Below are 25,187 nucleotides of genomic sequence, written 5' to 3' on the forward strand. Positions count from 1 at the left end.
GAGAGGTCTCTCCGAGCCGGAAAGAGAAAGAAATTAATTAAGTCGTCGCTGTTTTCGCCGTTAGATGGTCTTCCTGGCGGATTAAAAAGCCATTCCGTTGCATCCCGAATGCAATGGGGGGTCGGGGGAGGCTATGGGGATAGAGCTGGTGGGATTAAAGTAAAACGGTGGCGATATTGCTTTTAGTTGACCGGCAGTAGCGGCGATAGAGTTTATCTGGCTCGATTATTTGCATAAATACGCCTGAAATGGGGTATATTGATGTTTAAGAGTTAGTAGTGCGCTGCGTTATAGAGAAACTAAGAGTGCGTTTTGATTTGCTTTCAAGGGGGAGAATATACAAATTATTCTATAAAAATAAAAAATGTATTAATATCAATTTTTCCTTGGACTCTGCTTTATATCCATATACTATTATTTTATAAATATTTGTAGGTTGATTCTTCACAATATATATGACGTATTGCCATTTATAAACGATTTTTTTCTTATACAGGGTCCGCTAATAGTGCGTGGAGCATCTGCATAGCTCCTATAATAACAAAAGTCTGTACCATAGGACATTTCTTGTATATGGTTAATATATTTTTTTAAAAAGCTGAAAAAAGTGTTTTTTTTTGTTTATTTATTAATATATTTGAAACTATCCAACATATTTAATAATATCTTAGGATTATGTAAAGTGATCAAAAAGTAAGTCAAAAATGCAATAATATACAGGGTGTTCCATTTAAAAAAAATTATCCCGATCCACTCACACTTTTTTAAGCTTCGGCAGACTTACCTAAAGCTGTTTTTATTTAACAATATTCTTCTGTAGGCATATCTCTTACGAAATATCTCATAACACGAAGATTATTGTATCTGTTACGCACAATACTCGAACTCGGGTAATGCCCGAAAAAAATGCACAGAACTAGTTTTGAACAAAAAATATTTCCCAAACCCGAAATTGTACATTTAAACGGGTATTGCGCATCACAAAATAGTCAAAACTAGTATTGTGCATTTTGAATTGCGCAAAACTAGTTTGGTGCATTTCAAAATGTCCAACACTAGTTTTGCTTGTCCTATTTGATCAATAACGCCCTAACACAAAGGATGGATTGTTTATGAATTTGTTTGATTCAAATATGATTAAACTGCCAATAAAATACTTAAACAATAAAACTTTATTCATAAATATTTTATAAATGGATAAATTTATTATATCAAAACGCTTTATCCTTCTATATTGTTTCGCACACAAAGGTTTTAAATCAGTTTTAAGAAAATTTGCCTCCTTAACTTCAGTCAATATCGTTAGGTATTGGTTTTTCGACATAAGGTTATGTTTCAGTGCTTTAGCCATCATCAATCGACTTACTTGAATTTCGAACTCGGCTTCCATTTTTTCTTGCATTTTTATATTTCATTTTACCAAGTATTGCGTATTTCCAACCACAACAAAATCAAAATAAGAATCCTTTAAAATCTAAACAAACTGCTAACCCTACTTTTTGCCGTCTTGTTTAAAGAAAACGAGCAAAACTAGTACTGGTCATTTTGAAATGCGCCAAACTAGTTTTGCACAATACTAGTTTTTGCTATTTTGTAATGCGCAATACCCGTTTAAATGTACAATTTCGGGTTTGGGAAATATTTTTTGCTCAAAACTAGTTCTGTGCATTTTTTTCGGGCATTACCCGAATTCGAGTATTGTGCGTTAACATATCTATAATACATATAATGTTAAATAACCTATCTATATCATGTAAATAACGTATTTTTCTTTTGTTTTCAGGTAAATGGTGTCCGAGGCGGGAATGGTCAACGCCGCCCGAGGTAAGGGCGGCATCAGATGCCGCCCGAAGGGGCGTCCTATATTCCTCCGTCTTCCTCGGCAGTCCTGGTGAGTCTTCATAACTTACATTCCCTAGATCTAGTAACAAATAAGCTATTTTTTTGTTTTTTGTACAATCTACTTCGGTTTCAAATAATACTTGCAAAAATGATACGATTTTTTTTAAATTTTAGCTTTATTTTGATGATTTTTTTTACCAAACTATATACAGGGTATCCCAGGCTGAGCATGCATTTGAAGTTTCTAGAGAACCATATCATCTAGCACGAAGATTTTTTGCACATCGTAGTTTCACAACGAGATCTATCGATTAAAAATATTTTCAATATGGCGACACTTCCGGAAGTACCGGAAGTTGACAGCAACTTTCTTATTTTAAATGGGTGCCCCCATTTTTTATTGCATACTTAAATTTTCTGTAAAATTTTATGAATTTTGATATTAAACACTCTATATCGAACATTGACCGTTTGTGAGAAAAAAAATATTTAAAATTTTTGAACGAAAAAAACTGCCGAAAAAAACGAAAAATTATTTCAACATTGAATTTTTCTTTATTTCGGCTCTATAAAGTAATCATTACACTCTATTTTCATTATATTATTGTTTATCTAAAAGCTACACTTGATTGGGGAAATGTCCAAAATTTTACTGAAAAACACTTTTCTTAACAAAATAACGAAGAAAATTATTGAGACCAGATGGAAGTTTGACATTTCATATATCCTTCTTTCTCTCTCTTATGTAATGAGCGACAAATATATTCTAGACCTAATCTAGAAATTTGAAAATTTACAACGTTGCCATATCTTCTAGTTTTTCGGGTGATTATGGATTTTAAATAAATTACGTATTATGAGATCGACAATAATTAAATATACCTACCTATATCCATAAAGTTACGCGGAAGAGTTTTGATTGCATTGGTTTCTTTGCGGAGGGGGTTAATCTTTTTTGATATAATATAACAACAAAAGATTAACACCCTCCGCATGGAAGTTGTAACCAATGCAATCAAAACTCTTTCGTGCAACTTCATGTTTATAAATATTAAGATCTCGTTGGTAAAATAGCAATTATGGGAAGGAGCCGTTCTTCTGGGGACCGCCTTTGGTAATCCCAGAATGACCGAAAAAAGCACGCTAAATTTAGGTTTAGCATTGGCAACATTGCTTTAAATGCCAGAAACACATAACCCAACATTTTCAGATTGTTTACACATTTATTTTAGCAAATTTTCCTCTATTATGCATAGAATTGGTTAAAAAAGTAACAGAAAATAGCAATAACATCATTGTTTATTGAATACCTAACAAAATATATGCTAGAAAACCTTAAAAATATGAGAAATTAAGAAAAATTCGATGTTGAAATAGTTTTCCGTTTTTCCGAAAAACGGTAATAGACCGCCAAGAAAAAAAGTTCAGATTCGTAATCTACGACCTCAAAATAGCGTGTATACCAATTTTGGTGAAAATCTGACGATTTCCAGTTTTCCCAGTAATTACCTAATAATTTTATAATAGAAACACAATTTATGTTATATTTACCAAACAAAACAAAAATACCGCGAAAAACACCACCAAAACCCCCAAAATACCCGCCGAAAACCTTAGAACAACGTAGTTCCAACCTTCCTCCGCTAGATCCTGCCTTCCTGCGACTGACGCATCGCCTCGCGTCAGTCCCCCCACTCCCACCGCCGCCGCCTCAGTCTCCAAAAGGGGGGAGTCGCAACGCTGCTGCTGGCTAGCCGGCGCGCGAGGTGGGGAACCGCCAAACGTCGTCGTCATGGTAACGGACCTCACGTCACCTCCCCGCCTCGTCGGGAGGGGGAAAGGGGGGCATGCGCCGCAGGAACGACACATGGCGAAGTGTGCGTTCGGCCGTCTCGCTCTGGCTGGCGTTGTCGGTCTTCGTCGCGCTCGCAGGACGGAGGCGGTGCTTTGTGTTGGACGGTCCTCTTTTTTCCCCAGGTTTCTTTCTGTGTTGGTTTGGTTCGTTCGGTGTCGGATGATGACCGTATGTTGGGTATGTGTGTCAGTGGAGGCTAGTGTATGTCAGGGAGAGTCATGCAGTGTCTATATGAAATGTTAAACCTAAAGTAATACAAGAGATTTTGATCTAAATGTATAGTATCTATGGAAAGTGAAAAGGGAAGACAGTATTTTTTTGATTTTCTTATGACATTTAATGCTGTTTTAATATAAATATGAATTTAAATTTATTTCTGTAAACTGGACGTTTTCTGTCTCCTCAATAGCCTGCAAATTTTGTGGAATACGACCCAAAATACACACTTTTGTGTAAATGCCTAATAATGTTAACGTTTAAATTTATTTGAGAAAAGAAAACATTTTGAACCTAACCAACAATTCGTATTTATAATTTATAGTGGGTTACAGTAACTTTTTTTTATAATTATATAAGATATTAGCCTTGATTATTGGTTTGAAATACATATGATAATGTCCTCCAGTGAAAATGCGAGTTGCTTAACTCTAATAATTCTAATTTTGAGCTAGATGTTTTACCTAGACGGTTATTCAGAAGCTACAAACCTGTCGATGAAAATATGCATGAAAATTTACTTCCTAGTACACAACCAGAGGATATTGGTGCACATGTACAGGGTTGGTCAAATTCGACGCTTTTAAATGTAAACACCCTTTTCTATAGGAGATAGACGAAAACTAATATCGGTGTCTGGAGCTCAATTTTCATCAAAAACATGATGGTGAAAACCGCACATCAATATCTGTTACCGTTTCGGAGTTACGGGGTGTTTTTCAAAAATGTGCATTTTTAACAAATCGCTGTAACTTTTTTGCTATGGAAAATTTTGTATTTCTGTGAAAACATTTCCAAAGCACCTTTTTACGTAGAATTTAATGGTTTAAGTATAATTTTTTTTAAATTAATAATTTAAGAGTTATCAACAGAAAAATAGATTTTTTATTTGGGACACTCGGACACTTTTTTAAGTTCGCCACTTTTAACTAGTAGGCTTTGGACCCCTTATTGATGAAATGCCCTTAATGGAACCCGAAAAACGTATTTTTCCAGCAAGACGACGCACCGCCTCTGAACGCTGAAGTTATCAGCAAATTTTTGCAGCCAATTTCAAGAATAATTGAATAGCTAACCAAGATTCCAGCCGTTGGCCGTCGAGGCCGCCTGACTTAGTGCCCATGGATTTAATCCTATGTATATATTTGCGGAAGATTAAAGGTTCCTTATTCTTCCGTATAATCTAGACAAGAATTAGAAATACTTAGCAGTTATGGGAGGGTATCTTTCACCCAAATATTATTTTCGTTTTAATTGATGCTCACAGCTAAAATTTTTTTGCATTACAGCCGGTGCCGTTCAAAGCCTACTTATTTAAAGTGGGCGAATTTTTACATACTCTATATCTCGAAGAGGAATCGAGCAAAATATCAAGTGTGTTATATTTTTGGAAAGGTAATTTTAAATTATTTTCAATAAATTAAAAATATACAGGGTGTCCCATATAAACAATCAAATTTTCTGTTGATAAATCTTAAATTATTAATTTAAAAAAAAATATACTTAAACCATTAAATTCTACTTAAAACGGTGCTTTGGAAATGTTTTCATAAAAATACAAAATTTTCCATAGCAAAAAAGTTACAGCGATTTGTTAAAAATGCATATTTTTGAAAAACACCCCGTAACTCCGAAACGGTAACAGATATCGATATGCGGTTTTCACCTTCATATTTTTGACAAAAATTGAGCTACAGACACCGATATTAGTTTTCGTCTATCTCCTATAGAAAAGGGTGTTTCCATTTAAAAGCGTCGAATTTGACCCACCCTGTACAGTATCAAGTTAATTATAATGATTTTCTTAGCTTTACATCAAATGTCTTTTGGTTGGTGCGCGATCGTGCGATCCTTTCCAATTTATCGTTTCACTAGCTCGTGTGTCACGACCTTGAATTTTTACTCCCAGCTTGAACTTCTACTCAAAAAACTTAATTTTTAAATTTTTAATTTAAAATATGAAAAATGTATCTGTTCTAAAATGCCACTGCGTAGAGTCCAAAAGGAAACCAACTTGTCAGTGCTTTTTACTCGTGGGCAAAATTGCCTAATTATAAAACACTCCTTTACATATTTACTATGCAAAGCTTTAAATGTTCAGTATAATAATATGATGATTTTTATAAATGTTTTTTATTTATGTTATTTTTATTAAAATCAAAGAAGCGATAGCCATGTAGAATGTAGAATAAAAAATCAATGGGATCCTTTACAAACCGGCGACCTTACAATTTACATATTGTGACCCACTTTCTTGAAATACAACTCCAGGACTTTGACAAAAGTCATACACTTCCAGGACTTTGACAAAAGCCAGTATCTGAGACGGTTTTACAGAGGTTAGTTTTCCATCTCCGATCTCAGTTGTACCAAAATTTATGGCACGATTTGATCTCTGCGCACTCAGTGAAGAGGTGTTTAGGTGTTTCCCTATTTTCCTCACAAAATCTGCATTCCCATTGTTTCTTAGGTCTGGACCCGGCATTATAGTGAACTGAGACATGAATCAATTCTGAACAGATGATATGACTTCTCGAGTTTAGAAGGTTATATTACATTCATGGCCTTTGAATAAGAAGACTAAGGAAGGAGCATAATGCTATCCATGTATTCATGCATGATGGGCGGAAAAAACACTCTAGGGTGGGGATCCTTGACAGTTCTGTTTGACGATTCATTTGACACATTTAAATTTGATTTGAAATTTTGTGGATTTGTCAGTCTTTACGGAGCTTATTTTATGTTATTTATTATTTATTATACTACTGATAGTTGTATAAAGGTAGTAAATCTAGATGGAAATTGTGGCAGAACTTAAATTAACAGTGACACTATCGCGATTTATCGAAAAAGACTCTAAAATAGTTGGTTGTGTAGCGTGCGGTAGATCTCAGCAAAAATCGAGTGAAATAATGGAACAACTTTTCGCTAGTAAGTGACTATATAATATACATACGTGTAGTAAACCGATCATTTATGAAATTCACTTAAATTAACTAATTATATATTTTTTCTTGCATTTTTGCTTTTATTTACTACTTGTCAAAGATTAGATGTCAAAGAATTTAGATACGTCAATTTGACTTACCTGCTTCAGTAGCGTATCGGATGTTTATGGTTATAAATAATTACACAGGCCGACAAAAAAAAATTTTTTCGATGTAACACAAAGCTCAATAGGATATTGTGGTAGAATGAACCTATCTAATCACGAAAGTGGCAAAAAAAAAGTCGTAACACGTAAGGTTTTTTTGTTACATTAATAAAACATCATTCAATATTACAATATTCAATATATTAAGATAGCTATTCAAAACATGATTTAAGAACTTCTTAAGCCTATATACCGATTATATTTTATAGTTTACACTCCTCAAACATTACTTATACCTAAAAAGTACAAAAACAATCGAAACGAGATCAAAACATAAACAAAAACTTTTACTTTTTCCTTTTATGAGGGACCGCGTCTTCTCTCTTCAAAAACCAACAGTAATCACCCATCATGGCTGGATCCCATCGTCCTTGATAACGAATTTCCATTGTCCTTATGTCTTGATGGAATCTCTCACCTTGCTCATCACTGACAGCACCCATATTTTCAGGGAAAAATGACAAATGAGAATGGAGAAAGTGAATTTTTAAAGACATTCGGGCACCAAGCGATTTATAAGCATCTAAAAGCTCATTAACCAATTGTTCGTAGTTCGCATCCTTATTGTTTCCCAAAAATCCCCTCACTACACTAACAAATGAGGTCCATGCTCTGAGTTCCTGCCTGGTAAGCGTGTCTGTGAAATTTGTGTCGTCCAACAATTTCCTGATTTGTGGTCCAATAAAAATACCCTCTTTCAATTTGGCATCACTCAACTGGGGAAAGACTTGCCTTAGGTATTTAAATCCATCACCTTCTTTATTCATAGCTTTCACGAAGTTTTTCATGAGGCCAAGTTTGATATGAAGAGGAGGCAGGAGGACGTCTTTGGGGTCTACAAGAGGGATATACTTGACATTTTGGGAACCCGGTTGAAATTCACTTCTTTCTGGCCAAATTTTCTGTACATAATGATGATTTACTGCACGACTGTCCCACAAACAAAGAAAACAGCAATATTTTGTAAATCCTCCCTGAAGTCCCACTAAAATTCCTATAACTTTCAAGTCCCCACATATCTGCCATTTATACCTGTTGTAGTTGATTCTATCTAAAAGCATGCGCATATTTTCATAAGTTTCCTTCATTGTCACTGAATGGGCAACTGGTATAGAGGGTTTTAAATTTCCGTTATGCAATAACACAGCTTTTAGGCTATATTTCGACGAATCTATGAATAAGCGCCACTCACAGGGAGAATGTTCTATAGAAAGTTCCTGCATTAAGCCATCGATATCAGTACATGCACACAACGAATCCTCCATACTGTAGAATGCAGAGAACGGAGCATTTCTTTTTCTAAAAGTGGTGATTTTTGTTTCATTGGCTAACAGATTCCATTCCTTAAGCCGGGATCCAAGAAGTTCTGACTGCTGCTTTGATAACCCCAAGTCACGCACTAAGTCATTCAACTCGCTTTGAACAATCAAATGTGGCTTGTCGGAACCGCCCTCTGGGGTAAAGGTAGGATCAGTACACTGGTCTCCAGAGCTGTTTGATTCAATATCTTCCTTATCTTCCAAAACAATACCTTGCCAGTCTAAGGGCGCGATCGGCACTGGGAGATCTGCACCATGAAGAACAGGTCGTATGGCAGACGGCAAATTGGGATACTCGATCTTGTGCTTTTGTTTTTTGGAAAAACCTTCAGTTTTCGTCAGGCAAAAATAGCAATCGTCAAAATGGTTAGTTGGTTCTCGCCATACCATTGGAACCGCAAATGGCATTTTTTTCCTCTTCCCTTTCATCCACTGCACAAGCGACACGCTACAAGTAACGCAGCACACATGAGGAGCCCACTGCTTGTCTTGATCTCCAACCAAAACTCCAAAATACTTGAAGTAGGCTTTCTTCACATTTTCAGAAAATGGTCTGGCTTGTGATTGCACCATAAATTCTCCACAAATGTAACAAAATCGATCAGGAGACACTTTACAACTGCGGCGCGTTTGACTTGACATTTTCGTACTATTTATCTACACGCATAGAACAACTCACGTCGAAAATCAACTGAAAACTGAACTCTCTTATGTTTTTCACAATATATTATAGTGCACAAAATGCGTCCCTTTCAATCATCCCATCATAAAATTTACCTGTATGTAAACGAATCTACCTAGACTTAATACCTGACATCTATAAAATTGACTACCTGCAAAAAAGAGGCGTAATTAGGCAACTGAAAAGTGGTACGTGTAGGAGCTTCAGGAGTATTTTTTCTGTTATTAGAAGCATATTTTTATGAAGAAATTCTGCAACTGACTCGTGTTACAAAAATCATGTCGGCCTGTGTTATTATAACTTATCTATTTTTATTTGAATTTTATATTTTTATAACAATTTTAATCACTATCAACATTTATTCACAACGTAAAATAAAAAAAAATATTGGGTCTACCCCACGTCTACCCTACATCATAGTTTTACATTTTTTAAATAAAATTAGAACGGCACTGATAAACCGGAATTTAAGTCGGCCATATTTGAGGCCCATCGCGATGGACCTAAGATTTTTGATATGCTCCTTCCTTAGTCTTCTTATTCAAAGTTCATGGCAAATGAATTCAAGTGATTGATCAGCTGTCTTGACTTCTGAAAACGCGCCACAACGTAGTTCTGAAATAAAAGCTTAAATGTCAAACGTCACCGATAATTAATTTAAACCGATTTTGGCGCGAAAAATGCCAAGGCTATTCAATCCCCCCGATTAAACGTATTTCTACGTTTCTGCACGTAACCGTATATGAGTACGTAGGTAGGTATTTGCACGACCGACAGCGACCGATGGAAAATTAAAACCTGTAAAATAGATGGCGCGAGAGCTGGCCGTTATGGCCATATATGGCCGAAAGGGGGGATATAGGAAGGGGGGGAAGAGACGGAGAAAGATCGTCGGCAAAGATAAATCGTGAGCGTTCCGCCGTAGCCGGCGAATTTAAATAAATGTGCATAATTCTCATTGTACGTCTGGTATGCTTCAAGGTAATCCTTGCAATTAAATTAAAAGGAACAGAGAAACTCGGAAAGCTCGAGAAGAGAGAGAGAGAGAAGAGAGAAAAAAGTCTGTATTCGACAGTTTTGCATGACGATACGAGTATTTTACTAAACGCTTATCACGGGATTTTCGTAATTTGCAATTAGTTACTCAGATCGTCTGATTTAAGGACAATCTTCGGATTTTCGGGGTTTTTAACATGACACCGTCTTCTCAATGAACACCTCAGTAAATTGAAGCTGAGAAACAACGACGAATGCAGATTCTGTGGGGAAAATGGGGAAACACCAGAACATCTCATCACTGAGTGTGTCGAAACTACAACCATATTAGTGCCATAAACTTTAATACGATTTATATCGGAGATAGGGAACTAACCTATGCAAAAGCGCCTTAAATACTGGCTTTTGTCAAGCCCGTTTTGTCAAGTGTGTAAGCCCTGAGACTTCTAGCTAGGAAAGGAGCGAACACTCCACTAACTGGACCAGAACCGTTCTGCTTTCCAAGTGGTAACCAACTCAAGGCGGAACTCAAGAACTTGGAAGATTCCATCCGCAACCTGGAATGGAAATCTTGCAATGGTCTAAGACACTCGAAGAAGTTTCTGACAGCTTATGATCAAGAAAAATCACAGATCTTCCTGGGTCTGAGTAAGAACAATCTTCGATTGTCACGGGTTTTTAACAGGACACTGTCTCCTCAATGAACACCTCAGTAGATTGAAACTAAGAAGAAACGGCGAATGCAGATTCTGTGGGGAAGATGGGGAAACACCAGTACACCTCATCACTGAGTGTGCCGAGACGACAACCATTCGTGCCATGAATTTTGGTACGACTGATATTGGAGATGGAGAACTACCCTCTATAAAACCGTCCCAGATACTGGCTTTTGTCAAAGCCCTGGGACTGTATGATGAGTTATGATTCACGAAAGGGGGACACAATGGATCTGTAAGGTCGAAGTGATTAACCCCCCTACCACTCATTCTAAATTCTAAATTCTAAAGCCCTGAGACTGTATGATGAGTTATAACTCAAGAAAGAGGTCTATAGGGTCGCACTAATAAGAAATTTTTAAAATCTTTTAATTTACCAACTATTAGTAATATTATGAGTTGTTTTCAGTTTTTTTTTTTCTTACAAAAACTACATTAAATGAACTTACAAACCGAAAATGCCCTCTAATATCGTTAACTCTTCAAATTGGCTTTGCTATGGGAGAAAGTATCAATCAACTGCGCTCGTAACCCGTCGATATAGTCCCCGTAAAAAGGCCACTTTACTTGTTAACGACGCCATATTGCGCCCGTTTATCGGGCTAACTTTTACGATGTTTCCATCTCCGTTACTCCTTCATCTTCAGGCTCGTACCTTTTAACTCAAATGCAGGTAAAAACTGCATACAGGTATCTACAATTACGGAAAAAATAATTTTAAGTTTTAAGTTTTTACAATTTTGAGTTTAAAAAATATTCAAAAATTATCATTTCAAGGAATTTATTACGAGTAGAAAAAATATTGTGCTGGGTTGGCGTTGGTTTCTATGAAATTTGACAAATAAATAAAGCTGTCTCTGTAGTTGTCAGTTTTGAGTCAATATTTTTTAATTCTCTTTCGTGTCGATTGCTGATTGAATTGAAGCTAGAAATGGCTCAAAACGAATTATAATATTCAGGCTGAGGCGACAAACGCCATATCGAAGCTACTTCCATTTAAATCCCGAATAACTTATGAAAAGGAATACAAACATTTATCGTCTTGTATAAAATATAACTATTAGAATCCCTTAACATGGCGAGGGTCCAGGACCAATGTTAACAGGTTATTTAGTCGTTATAATTCTGTAAAGTGTATACAGGGTCTTAATAAGTAGCAGGGGCGTAGTAGCCGTGGAGTACTAACCTAATCTTAAGCATATGTACTTAAGGTAGTAAAAAACAAACAGTGGTACTCGTTCTTAGTAGTTATTTATGGTGTTCTGTTTATTTTTCGGATGCTGTTACGGATCTTGTTAGAAAGCGGTTGTAAATTTGATAAAGTACTACAGTAATGTGCAGTGTTTTTGGAAAAAAATGATGTTTTTAGAATGTGTTTTATTGAAAATATGTTGTTTTAATGTAAAAAAATAATTATTTCTATGATGACATATTCTGTTGATTGTAGCGTTTTTTTTAAACATTACCACTGCGAACGGCAGCTTTTCATCGGAGAGCAGTCGTGGGTAAGGTATTTCACTGGAAAGAAATCTAATTAATAAAAATAAACAAAAGAAATAGATATTGGGCGCCAGGCATGAACAGAGAAAGAAAACACAGTTGTTTATTGCTTAGAACTAGTGACTATATTCATTCATGATGTTCTTTGCTGGTACATGACATTGTAAAGTTCTAGTAAATATATAGTGGTTATATGTCAAAGAAAGTGGTGTTAAGAGTTGTACTAAATATCTATGAAAACAACTATGATAAAATACAAGACATGTAAAGTTTAAGAGAATGTATGAAATGTAGTATTACTTTAATTAATTTGATATATTTTATGTGATGTTAAATCGAAGATGTTGCAACCCGTAGATTCTAGAATCTATGTCTGGTTATTCATCTGTTAATATAGCGTAATAATAATATCTATAGAAAGTAATACTATTACAAGGCGTAATGTAATGAAACCTAAAATCTAAATCATATTGTAACCACTAAATATAGTCTGTACGATATTATTTAAAATGTACGTTATTAAGTTAAGACTGAAAATCAGAACCTAAATCTACACTTAGCTGTTCTTGAGACGATCCTGTTTCAAAGAGTAGCAGCGTGAGGTGGTCTCGCATCTCTGCACTCGGCCATCCAATACAACAAAAGGGGCCAGAATGAGGACACCATGAATTGATACAGCCGTAACTACTAACTGGCTTATAGATGGGAACGAAGCAGCATGGGGCTCAAGCTACATCCACGCTGGGGTACTTTATATGTAAGATAAATCACTCCTACTGGGGACACTCGTCCACGGGACATCCGTCCATAAGATAATGGTACAAGGGAACACTACTAGGACTATAACCTTGGAAATAGTCCGTACCTTGGACCCTAAAAATACGAAACTCTTCTTTAAAATCAAACAAGGTCTAATGAACAAAATGAACCTACCTCGAATTACTTCCGAGGGCTCACTAAATAATAAAGAACATGTCCTTTCTTCCATATGACATTCTGGAGGACAAAAGAAAAGGGACGTCAACGTGCCAGCAAAACACAAATAAAAGTTAGGTTGGGACATCCAAAACTCTACCCTAAAAATATGCAGTAGTAATAATATCGAATCTAAAGGGATAATATTTCATCTTTACCTGTTGCTTTGAAATAGCAGCTGATTCAGATTATACAGCAAGATTTAAATAATCACCATTTCTAAAAGCCGGGATGGTTAGGTTAGGCTACAGAGCGCTAAAAGCAAAAGTCAGTCGACAGCACAGAGAGTTGACAGAAGCGATGTTGACAGCGCCTCCACAGAGCGATAACAGGGTTGTGTCAAACGATAACAGGGTTGTGGACTGGAGAACGTAAAAATTCGTCAAATAAATTATCCGGCCGGAACGATAGGGAATCCGGTGATGATACGCCAGACATCATATATCATAATCAAAGACATGTAACGAACTAAAAACGCTACACTACCTATATTATTTACTTAAGTACCACAACAATCAATTGAATTATTTAACAGGAATTGTCAATTACAGTTACCATAATTCCTATTATAAATAATTCTATGGATCTATTTACTCGGTAAGCCTCAATAAAATGCAAAAAAGATACTGCAGCAGCCAGCATAAAGATAATGAACTAATCGTCGTAATATTTATTTATAGGATTGCGTGGCAATGGTATTTACCTTATAAGGACCATAATTAGATAACTTAATGGAAGTGAAAGGTTCAGGTAAATGGAGGATTATTTATATTAACGATGAGAATAACTCGGAGTGAATTATTTCGAGCGCCGTATAAGCCAATCTCGTTATTCCTTGGATTGTTGAAGAATTAAAAGAAAATTTTAATGGGAAATAATAAATTCTTATGCGTTTAAGATGAGTTTCTATGTCCACGGAATATTGGGACACCCTGTATATCTATTATTTTTATCAAAGTTTGATAAAACTTATGTGTAATACACCGTCAAACCTACAATAATTTCATCTCATTCAATTTTCTAATGATTTTCCAATATTTCTTTTGTAGGAGATTCCTGTATAATTTCCCCCCGCTATTTTATTCCAAACCAACCCTAAAATACTCTACAAAGAAAGTTCTTGAGGCTGATGACGTCGCGAACAGAAACAAGCTGCGTCTGCCAGTGACAAGTGACATTTGGGTTAAAGAAAGCGCTCGCGACCTACCCTTACGCCTGGTCTTATCGATTATCTGCTTTATTTACAAGAAAAAACAATTTAATAACATCAAACGCTTTATTTTAGTAAGATTTTTATATTAATAGCTTCTAAAAATAATAATGCTTATTTTTAATAAATATTTATGGTAAATTTGATATTTAAAACCTAAAATAAAACTGTTTTATTCATCAAAAATAATAAAGGTTTAAAGAATAAAAAAAAGAAACAAATTAAAACTATTTCGAGAACATTCTAAAGCACTTTCTGTTGATACCTGTATCTAATCTTTGAAGTACCTATATACATGTCATTAGATAAACTAATATAGGCAATTAAAAATTAATGCATGTGGTTTTTATTAGTGAAACTATTAACTTATCTAATGATTGTATATAATAGGTACGTAAATGATTAGATAGAGAGATATCTATTTGAATTTCTTTAAAATCTTCTTGAAATGGTTAATTCCCATACCTAGTTTTAATCATTTTTTTTTAATTATATTTTTAAAATATACTTGAATACGAGGATTACATTACCATATCCAAAGCTTTTGTTTACAACTTTTTTTACTTATTTGATGATGGTTAAATTGTCTACTACATCCATTACTGTTCTCGTAAGACGCCTTGTAGATAGTAAATAACAACAGTTTTAACAAAATCAGTGACATAAAGAAAACCGTCAATTTTCATCACTGTATGTATGAAAAAAATCCGAAAAATTATCAATTTTTGGCTATTTTTTACACATTTTAAACCTTAGAAAAGATAGTCATCATAGCCATAAAAATTATGAAACTTTCAACATTTGTAGGAAATTTTATGTAGATTCTAAATATACAACTTTGGTAACATATTCTGCAGATAAAAATAAGTAAAAAGTTCGTATAAATGTATGTCCTAAAATGCTTAGTTTCGGAGATACAGGGTGTAGACGGTTCATTTTTATTTCGAATTTCTCCAAATAATTTCTGAAGTAACGTCAATATTTAGGTAAAAATTGGTGTCTGGGAGTTTTTTGACATGAGAAATTTGATTTTGATGTCAATTTGACTGCTACTTGTAGAAGGCGCCACCTACACGTGTTTTAACCGTTTTGAAGAGTAATAACTTTTCGTCCGTACCTGTATAAAACTACTGAGTAAAAAAATATACATTTACGACATTTTTTACGTAAAAAAGATCTCTTGGTAAAAATCGCTACGAGTAATGGTTCTCGAGATATTTGAAATCGAAATTATCATTACCTCTCATCATTGGCATAAATTAAATATGTTGACTAAATAGTTATTAGACTAAAATCATAAATTTGAAATGTTTTTGTGCCAAAAGTTCAACAAAAACTGTTTTCTCGTCATTTATGATTAATTTAAAAAAATAAAAAATTCCCAAATTAATCATTTCAGTCAAATAACTATTTACTCAACATATTTATCTTTTGTCAATAATGACATGTATTGACTATTTCCATTCTAAATATCTTGGGAACGGTTGCTCTTAGAGATTTTTACCAAGAGACATTTTTTACGTAGAAAATCACGAAAATGTCTATTTTTTTACTCAGTAGTTTTATACAGGTACGGACGAAAAGTTATTACTCTTCGAAACAGTTAAAACACATGTAGGTGGCGCCCCCTACAAATAGATGTCATATTGACATCAAAATCAAATTTCTCACGTCAAAAAACTCCCAGACACCATTTTTCATCCAAATATTGAGGTTACTTCAGAAATTATTTGGAAAAAATCGAAATAAATATGAAACTTCTACACCCTGTATCTCCGAAACTAAGCATTTTATGACATACATTTATACGAAGTTTTTTACTTATTTTTATCTGTAGAATATGCTACCGAAGTTTCTGGAATACAGTTCGGACTTAGAAGATTAAGATATCTTAGTTTTATAAGAAAATTACTTTTTTGGATCCTTGTTTTGAGCTATTTTTGATGATAGTTAAAACGTCTCCTGCGTCATTTTAAAGATAAGTCATGAATATTACTCCAAGGCTGTTTTCCTCATCTTGTTTACAAAAAAAACAATACAGAAAACAAGCAAAAAACTTACAGCAAAACCTAATATTCCATTAAAGAACGCTCCCTTCGTACGTTTCAATCTACGCTTCCCATTTCTTCCATTTCCATCGCACACCTCATTCGTCCGTTCCTGCGACCTTCCCCTCCCTTTTCTTCTAGCTGATTGGACCATCCATCAAGGAACCCTTTTTAATTACGCGCCTCGCACCGCGAAAGGACCACTCCAACTTAATGGACTAATAAGGTCCCTTATTTCTTTTTCTTTTCTTCCTCCTCTGTCCTAATTCTACCGCATATCGGAGGAGATGGTCAAGATCGAGAATGAACCGTGAAATTATTGATAGAAGTGTATTGTTACGGGTTCGTTTCTTTTGTGGTGGAATTAATAAGAAGGCAGGTAATTAATATTAATTATTATTAGACTATACAGGGTTGTTTACCACATACGACACGGAGTGCTAAACGATTAGATTTTTACAAATTGTAAGTTCTGGGTCCGTTGAAGAGCTATTAGAGCTACAATTTAAAAATATTTTTACAAGATACAGAGTATCCCAAATAAGTAAAAAATATTATAGTTGTATATAATATTATTACATTTTTAGATTCTACGATTGAAATAAAGGTTAAAATTACCAAACCTTACTGTTTTTCAAATATTTTCAATTTTGTGAAATTGCAGTAAAAATTTAAAGGCTTCATTTCTCCAAGGGTATGGAAGTTTTTAATACTAAATATTCACTGTAGTTTATTTATTGATCAGATATTGTGTTACAATTATAAACAAAATTCTACCTTATACAGAGTGTCTAAAAATTTATATTAAATAATTACTAGCTTCAAACGGCAATAACTTGTTTAATTTAAATAGAACACCCTGTATATTTTACGAGAATGAGATGCAAAATTTAATTGTCTATCAAATTGTATTATACCATTTTTTACTTATCTCGTCAAGTTTTCGTAGAAAGTGCATTTTTTATAATTTAGACCCCATTTATCAATATACCCATGGAATATTGACATTTTAGATCATTTTTAAATATGTAACAAATTTTCAGAGTACCAGATACTAATACTGTCGATATAATTCGCTTCTTTCATTAAAAAAAATTAAAAAAACTGTTCAAATATACGGACAAAAGAGGACTGATCAATATGATCCCAGTATTCAAACTACAATAATTGTTTCAATAGTTTTTAGCACCTGTACATTTTGTACATTTGTTGCTTCAGAAAAAGTCTAAAATATCAATATTCCATGGGTATTTTTATAAATGGGGTCTAAATTATAACAAAATGCATTTTCTACGAAAACTTAAAGAGATTTTTATAAAATGATGTAATATAATTTGATAGACAATTAAATTGTGCATCTGATTCTTATAAAGCTTCTTGTCGTTTAAAGCTAGTAATTATTTAATATAAATTTTTATACACTCTGTATAAGGTAGTATTATTTTTATTATTGCAATACAATATCTTGTATTAATCAATAAATAAACTTCAGTAAATATTTAGTATTAAAAACTTTGATACCCTTGGAGAAATGAAGCCTTAATTTTTTTACTGCAATTTCACAAAATTGAAAATATCTCAAAAACGGCCAGGTTTAAGTGTGATAAACCTTAATCAAATTTACCTTTATTTCAATCGTAGAATCCAAAAATAGGATAATATACAGGGTGTTTCATTTAAAAAAATACAACTATAATAATTTTTATTTATTTGGGACACTCTGTATCCTATAAAATTATTTTTTAATTGTAGCTCTAATAGTCCTTCAACGAACCCAAAACTTACAATTTGTAAAAATCTAATTGTTTAGCTACAATACTCCGTCTCGTATGTGGTGAACAATGCTGTAGCCATTTCTTCAAAACTATTTCCTCTTTGATACAGGATGTATAAATCAAAAAGCATTCTACAGATCTCTCCTCACAGGTACGAACATATATGTACAAATTATTATTTTATTTAATTGAAGTGAGCAGGTAGAGAAAGAGAGACCCTGTGGGCTAAAGCAACGTTCGAAAGGCTTCGATAGATGGATAGATAGATATATCTCGGCGCGGCGGCCATTAAAAATGAAACTAGCAATTAACTTCACCAAGATTTAATTGACCGACCATGCAGGCATGTTCTCGTTCTTCTCTCGATCTTGGTATGCAGCTTATAACTTGCCCGTGTGTGCGAGTGAGTGTATTTAATTAAATATGGAGATGTGATTGCGGGCAGACAATGTCTAGCTTTACAGGGTGAAGGATAGAATAATAGAGGAACTATTCTAAAGGAATTCTTGGTATTTCTTTTCTCTGTTATCTTGTTTTGGTAATTAAGACTATTTAATTTGTGACGTTGAAAGAATTTGTGTTATAACGGCTATTATACCTTTTCATAATTAAAAATGATTTAGTGGGTTATTATCCCAAGTAGCATTTTTGGACACATTTTAGATAATACAGATATGTATAAATATCTACTCTTGCACGCCCTGTATACTATAGAACGGTACCGATGATGGCCAGCCCGTAGGTACCGCTGCGGCAGAACAAGAAACAAAACGCACACACATGAAGCAGGCCATTAGGTTTCTTGGCCTGATTTAGTGTCCAAGAAGCCGATTGGTCTGTTAAAGATTCAATCGTAAACCATACAAGTAAACGTTATATTTCAGTGCGTAAAAACGTTTTTTTCTGGCGTTGTTTACAATCGTGGGAAAACGTAGATTTAATTGCTTTCTTGATGAGATCGTGTACCGAGAGAAGAACTATTGTGCGTTTCATCTGGTTTGCCATTTCAGACACAAAATGTAAAATATTTACTGTTATTTTGTTCCTTTAGGTTAGTTTTAGAAAATAATACGTTTTTTTTCCATAGCAACTGTTAGCTTCCATTTTTGAAATTTTTTGTATTTCTTTTCATAAGATATTCGGGATTTAAATGGAAGTAGTTTGGATATGGCTTTCAATATGGATTCGTTTTGAGCCATTTCTGGTTCCAATTCAATCAGCAATAGACCAGAAAGAGAACTAAAAAAGATTGGCTCAAAACTGACAACTAAAAGACAGATTTATTTATTCGTCAAATTACATAGAAACCAACGCCAACCCAGCACAATATTTTTTCTACTCGTAATAAATTCTTTGAAATAATAATTTCTGAATATTTTGTAAAACGTAACTTGCTATGGAAAAAAATATTGTTTTATACACCACGATAAAATTGCATTATCGTCTTCCGAAATTAATTCTTTTCCGGTCGACGATAAAATACCATTTTGTCGTCTTGTATAAAAAATAACTAAAACTGACATAAAATGTCTAATTCAACGAACGTAATCATAGTTTCTCGATAATATATAGAACAGCACTTTGTGGTGTATATTTTATTTATCTTAACCTCACTCTCCGATAATTCCAGACTATCCCAAACTGTTCTGGCGCTAACTATTCGCCGATTTAAACTTACCCGACGCCAATATTCACAAAAAACAAACGGTAGCGGAGTGATTTACCTTCGAATTATACAAACAGCCCGTCAGATGTCACTGCGAACGACGAATTGTTTAGATACGCGTCCGTCAAACGGCGTGACGTGTTTATTTTGCCGGCTGACGTTTGAGCGCGCGCGATTCGAAATGAAAAAAAGAACGTGCCAGTTAAATACGGAGTGTAGGTATTTTCAGGTGGCGCACGTGATACCGTGATTGATTTTAACATATATTCAGATAAATACGTATTATTAGGTAATATGGATTAATTTGTGTGTATTACGGGCTGAAAAAGGGAAAAGGAAAGGTGAAGTTAATCACAGCGACCTTATAGATCTATAGTATCCCCCTGTTTTGAGTTATAACTCATTATACAGTCTCAGGGTTTTGACAAAAGCCAATATCTGAGACGCTTTTACAGAGATTAGTTCTCCATCTCCGATATCAGTCATACCAAAGTTTATGGGATGAATGGTTGTCGTCTCGGCGCACTCAGTGATAAGGTGTTCTGGTGTTTCCCCATTCTCCCAACAAAATCTGCATTGGCCGTTGTGATTGAGGAAATAGTGTCCTGTTAAACGGTTAAAAACCTTGTAATCATCTGAAGATTGTTCTATCATGAACGATTAAATGCTATTATGGACACGAGGGTTACAGGATACCGAAAAGGCAGATGAAGTAGCTAAACAAGGTTCATCAATACGATTCATAGACCCGAAATCCATCTGGCGCGTTGCAAAAGCAGTCACAAGTATAGCCACAATACAATGGGTGGCCAACAAATCTCTAGAATGATGCAGAAGTTCACCAGGGCAGTTATTTTAAGAATTGCGAAGATTGAAAAAGGAATCCATCAGCTGTCTACCGTTTCCATTCAAAATTATAAAGGTGTCGTCAACATATTGAAGCCGGATTTTGGGTCTGACGACTAAGAAAACAAATAAGGACAATGGAAGTCCAGAAATTTTTTAATATCAATACGGAATCATCGTCTACGAAATTCAAAGAAAAATAGTTTATTATTAAGGTATGTTGGTTCGCTTGTCAAATCCCAAATAGCAAAAATGCCGTTTCGATACCACTCATTCTGAGACCCTATCCTTAAGGATGGGAAAGTTAGATTGTTAACTGTTTAAAACAATTCGGTGGCATTAAAGAAACCGGTGACTTCCGTTATGCTCTTCCGTAAAGGTGGTGTAACCTCCAAGGAAACGATTGCTAGTCTTATAATCTATATTAAACTTCTCACTAAAAATGCATTTTTCTGGGGTTTATACTCTTTAATCCCCAGAAAGGTGCGCGCCTCTGACCGCCGCGGCATCGCTTCATCCGACCAAGAGAGATCGTGATCGCATAAGCGCTGGACGGCGGCGGTTCGGCTGCCTTTATCCCCCGGTCCAATCGTCGGGAACCAGTCGAGGAGTGACCGTTGGTTGCGGTGACCGACCGGCCATTAATCAAGCATTATCTGGCGGGCGCAGCAGCCCCGGATTCGGGCCGAAGGGGGAGAGCCGGCAACGCGGGAGATAATCTTAACGAAGAGGAGAACGAAAGAGCGGAGATGGTCCAATCGGCGATCCTCGATTTTCTCCAACGAATTGGAGATGCTAATTAAAGATGGGGTAGATGGATGGAGGTATGTTGAAGATGGAGAAAAGGAAGAAAAAAGGTTGTGCGGTGGAGATACTGAAATTTTTACATCGGTGTATTAAAATTTTGTCAGATTTAGGCGCAACTCTCTTCTAGATTGGATTTTTGTCACATTCTTAGTTACATTTTTTAGTCCTGTCCTTAACCAAAAGTCTAGCAATTTGGAGACTGCACCCTTCATGTCAATGGCCTATCGTTGCCTATTAAGCGGCCCATAGATTATCAAACAAATTGCGCAACACAGACTATTGCGCAAAGAGTTGCCAATGTATGGTAACGTTTGATGCGTTGCGCAATTGTTTGAATTGATGTTTCAAGAATGTTTGAATTCTTTTGTGCAACAGGACTGTTTGCGCAACGCTTTGTGTAGTGTATGTGTGTGTTGCGCTTCGTTGTGCAATATTTTAGTTCTTTCATCCAAATTCTTTTTTTTCTTTTCGTTTTTTTTTGGTATCATCGACATCATCTAGGGTATATACGATAATAATTGACGCAATGGCAATTAAGGACGTGATTGTTTCTCGAACAAATCACAACTTTTAATAAAAAGTTTGATCAAAATTTTACCAAGTGCATGGGTGATGCAGTTGTGCCACGTATCGTTGCGCATCGCTTTGTTGCGCAACTTGTTTGATAATGTATGGGCCGCTGAATCAGTTGTGCAACGTAACGTTGCGCATCGCTTTGTTGCGCAATTTGTTTGATAATGTCTGGGCCGCTTTACAGTGAACCGCACGTTTCTCGTAGGGTGGGTAAAAAAAATCGACTACTTTTTTTCACTTTATATTCTGAAAAAAAGGTTGGTAGAGACCTAAAAAAATTCCCTGAACTATGAGGTCTTAATTTTAATAGAAAGGTCCTCCGCCTTTCAATTTTCTATTTTTTCCTTTTTATTAGAAAGAAAAATTTATATCTCGGTATCTACTATTTGGAAAAAATATTGATCTAGAAAACTCCACTGGAGAGTCTGTTTTTTCCCGATCCAGATTTTTTTTCCTGTAAAAAACTATTTTTATAATTAATTAATTAAATTTACTCTGAGCTCACAACCATCATCAGTCAAATAGTTTTCAAAAACGAAAATATTCAGCGTTAACCAGCGAACACGACTTTGCATTCACCAGTTAGCCCTTCCAGTCCGTTCTGAACCGCCCTTTAATGGATTGTTTTCATTTTCTGGGGCCATAAAATTACGTAATCCCGTTTATTAAGCCCAATCCCCGATAATCTATGGTAAAATATTCACGGCCGAGAGAATTAAATCTGCCGCCGATCGAAGACAGAGACGGCACATATTCGAAGCGAGCGGTTGGAAAAAAGAAGAAAAACGATCAGTATGCACCCTGGCGGGTGGACGATGATGTATCGCAGCGATAGAGCCGTGTGCAAAGGGATAAGAGAAGGGGGGTCAGTGACGTGGTGGTTAAATCTATAGAAGTGAAAAAAAAACTTTGATTTTTGTTCAGGGAAGAGGTCCACAGGTGTTCTTGAAGAAAAAGCACTTTAAGAAACATGGTACATCCGATGGCCTTTTACCACAGTTTAAAGAATATAAATTATTCTTTAAACTGTGCTTTGACGCTAAGCAATTCCTCGATCTGAGCGACATAATCATCAGTTTTATGGTTACCCCAAAAAGTTCTTACACATGTTTTGGAACGCAGTTGGTTTACTGATTTTATTATATTTTTTCCGCAGTGGCCAAAAACACAGAATTCTCTTCAAGAATTCCAGAATCTTTTCAACGGGGTTTTTAGAATTTTAGAATTTTAGAATGAGTGGGAGGGGGGTTAATCACTTCGACCTTACAGATCCATTGTGTCCCCCTTTCTTGAATCATAACTCATCATACAGTCCCAGGGCTTTGACAAAAGCCAGTATCTGGGACGGTTTTATAGAGGGTAGTTCTCCATCTCCAATATCAGTCGTACCAAAATTCATGGCACGAATGGTTGTCGTCTCGGCGCACTCAGTGATGAGGTGTACTGGTGTTTCACCATCTTCCCCACAGAATCTGCATTCGCCGTTTCTTCTTAGTTTCAATCTACTGAGGTGTTCATTGAGGAGACAGTGTCCTGTTAAAAACCCCGTGACAATCCGAAGATTGTTCTTACTCAGACCTAGGAAGATCTGTGATTTTTATTGATCATAAGCCCTCAGAAACTTCTTCGAGTGTCCTAGACCATTGCAAGATTTCCATTCCAGGTTGCGGATGGAATCTTCCAAGTTCTTGAGTTCCTCCTTGAGTTGGTTACCACTTGGAAAGCAGAACGGTTCTGGTCCAGTTAGTGGAGTGTTCGCTCCTTTTCTACCTAGATTATTTGCTTTTTCATTGCCTTTTATCCCTTGGTGAGCAGGCACCCAGTGTAGGAGGACTTTGTTTTCTTTGCCTAATTTATTCAGCTTCTCTATGTATTCTTTGACCAATTTCGAATTGATTGAGACTGAGTTGATCGCCTTTAACGCTGCTTGACTATCAGATAAGATGGCTATTTCTTGTTTCCGATAGTTCCTATCTAAGATAAGTTGTACGCATCTCTCGATAGCGTAGATTTCTGCCTGTAGGATACTAGGGTAAGTGCCCATTGGTTCGGAGTAATTAGCTCTCGGCCCAACACTCCGATCCCTGTTCCCGTATTGGTTTTGGAAGCATCAGTATACCAAGTTATAGTATGGTCTTTTAACTGCTGGGCAAGCGTTTCGCTCTTCCAATCCTTCTTATTGCTCAATACTACATTGACATGTTTGTCAAAGTTGTACGTTCTTGGCATATCGTCCATTGGGAGTTGCAGAAGTGGTATTTCCTTTTTGAGGGTGTTCCAAGCCCCTGATCTGACAATTCTCCCAGTACTTTTCAACGGGGTTAGTTTCTATATTTTTCATTTTATTGATTATATGGAAAGCACTGTTTACTATAGAAATCTTTAAATTCTATCAGCGTAACCGAACAAAACGGCCACCACAAAAAAGATGAAGACGTTTTTAAAACTCTTTTTAATATTAATGTTTCGTCGAACGGAGGGGCGTGGAATATCCCCGGAGACCCGGGAACGTAAACATTGTAAGAGACTTTTCAGTCTTCTGGGGAATCGGCGAATTATCAGGAAAAAAACGTCGGGGGGCCATGCAGCCATGGTCACGGATGATTTATGGCTTTTAACAGGGTGTTCGGTGCGAATTTACTGCCTCGGTTTCTGAACTGACAGCTTCGGGAACGAGGTAAAAAAAGTTGTAAAATATGGGTAGTCTTTTCGTATTTTTACCGAATCAAACGACAAGGCTATTTGCATTGAGCTCAGAGAGCAGCAAAAACGAGCAACTTAAAATTTTTATGTATTTTAAAGTTAAATATATTTTGTTCTAATGGGCAGATTTTTACAACAAGCGGCACTCAAAAGTTTTTCAATATTTTCCGGAAAATTTCTATAATCTGTTTTCGCAACAAAACCTCATGGGCCTGTTCCTGGGGTCGAACTATACTACCTGTTAAAGTACTTTGCATTTATTCCTAGGACACCCTGTATTCTGAAAAAATCTACAAAACAAAAT

At 35.5% G+C, this 25,187-nt stretch overlaps 1 protein-coding gene across 3 annotated transcripts in view; it reads left to right on the forward strand.

The window, feature by feature from the left end:
• LOC115885312 (homeobox protein homothorax) overlaps positions 1-25,187 on the forward strand; it is a 394,897-nt gene that overhangs the window by 288,085 nt on the left and 81,625 nt on the right. For all 3 annotated transcript variants that reach the window (XM_030904184.1, XM_030904187.1, XM_030904186.1), the window contains one exon: positions 1,784-1,891. In XM_030904184.1, coding sequence (XP_030760044.1) covers positions 1,784-1,891 — 108 coding nt within the window. The remainder of the gene's footprint in view (positions 1-1,783; positions 1,892-25,187) is intronic.

Source organism: Sitophilus oryzae, unplaced genomic scaffold, assembly GCF_002938485.1.
Source record: "Sitophilus oryzae breed Bouriz unplaced genomic scaffold, Soryzae_2.0 scaffold_381_pilon_pilon, whole genome shotgun sequence".
NCBI classification, from domain to species: domain Eukaryota; kingdom Metazoa; phylum Arthropoda; class Insecta; order Coleoptera; family Curculionidae; genus Sitophilus; species Sitophilus oryzae.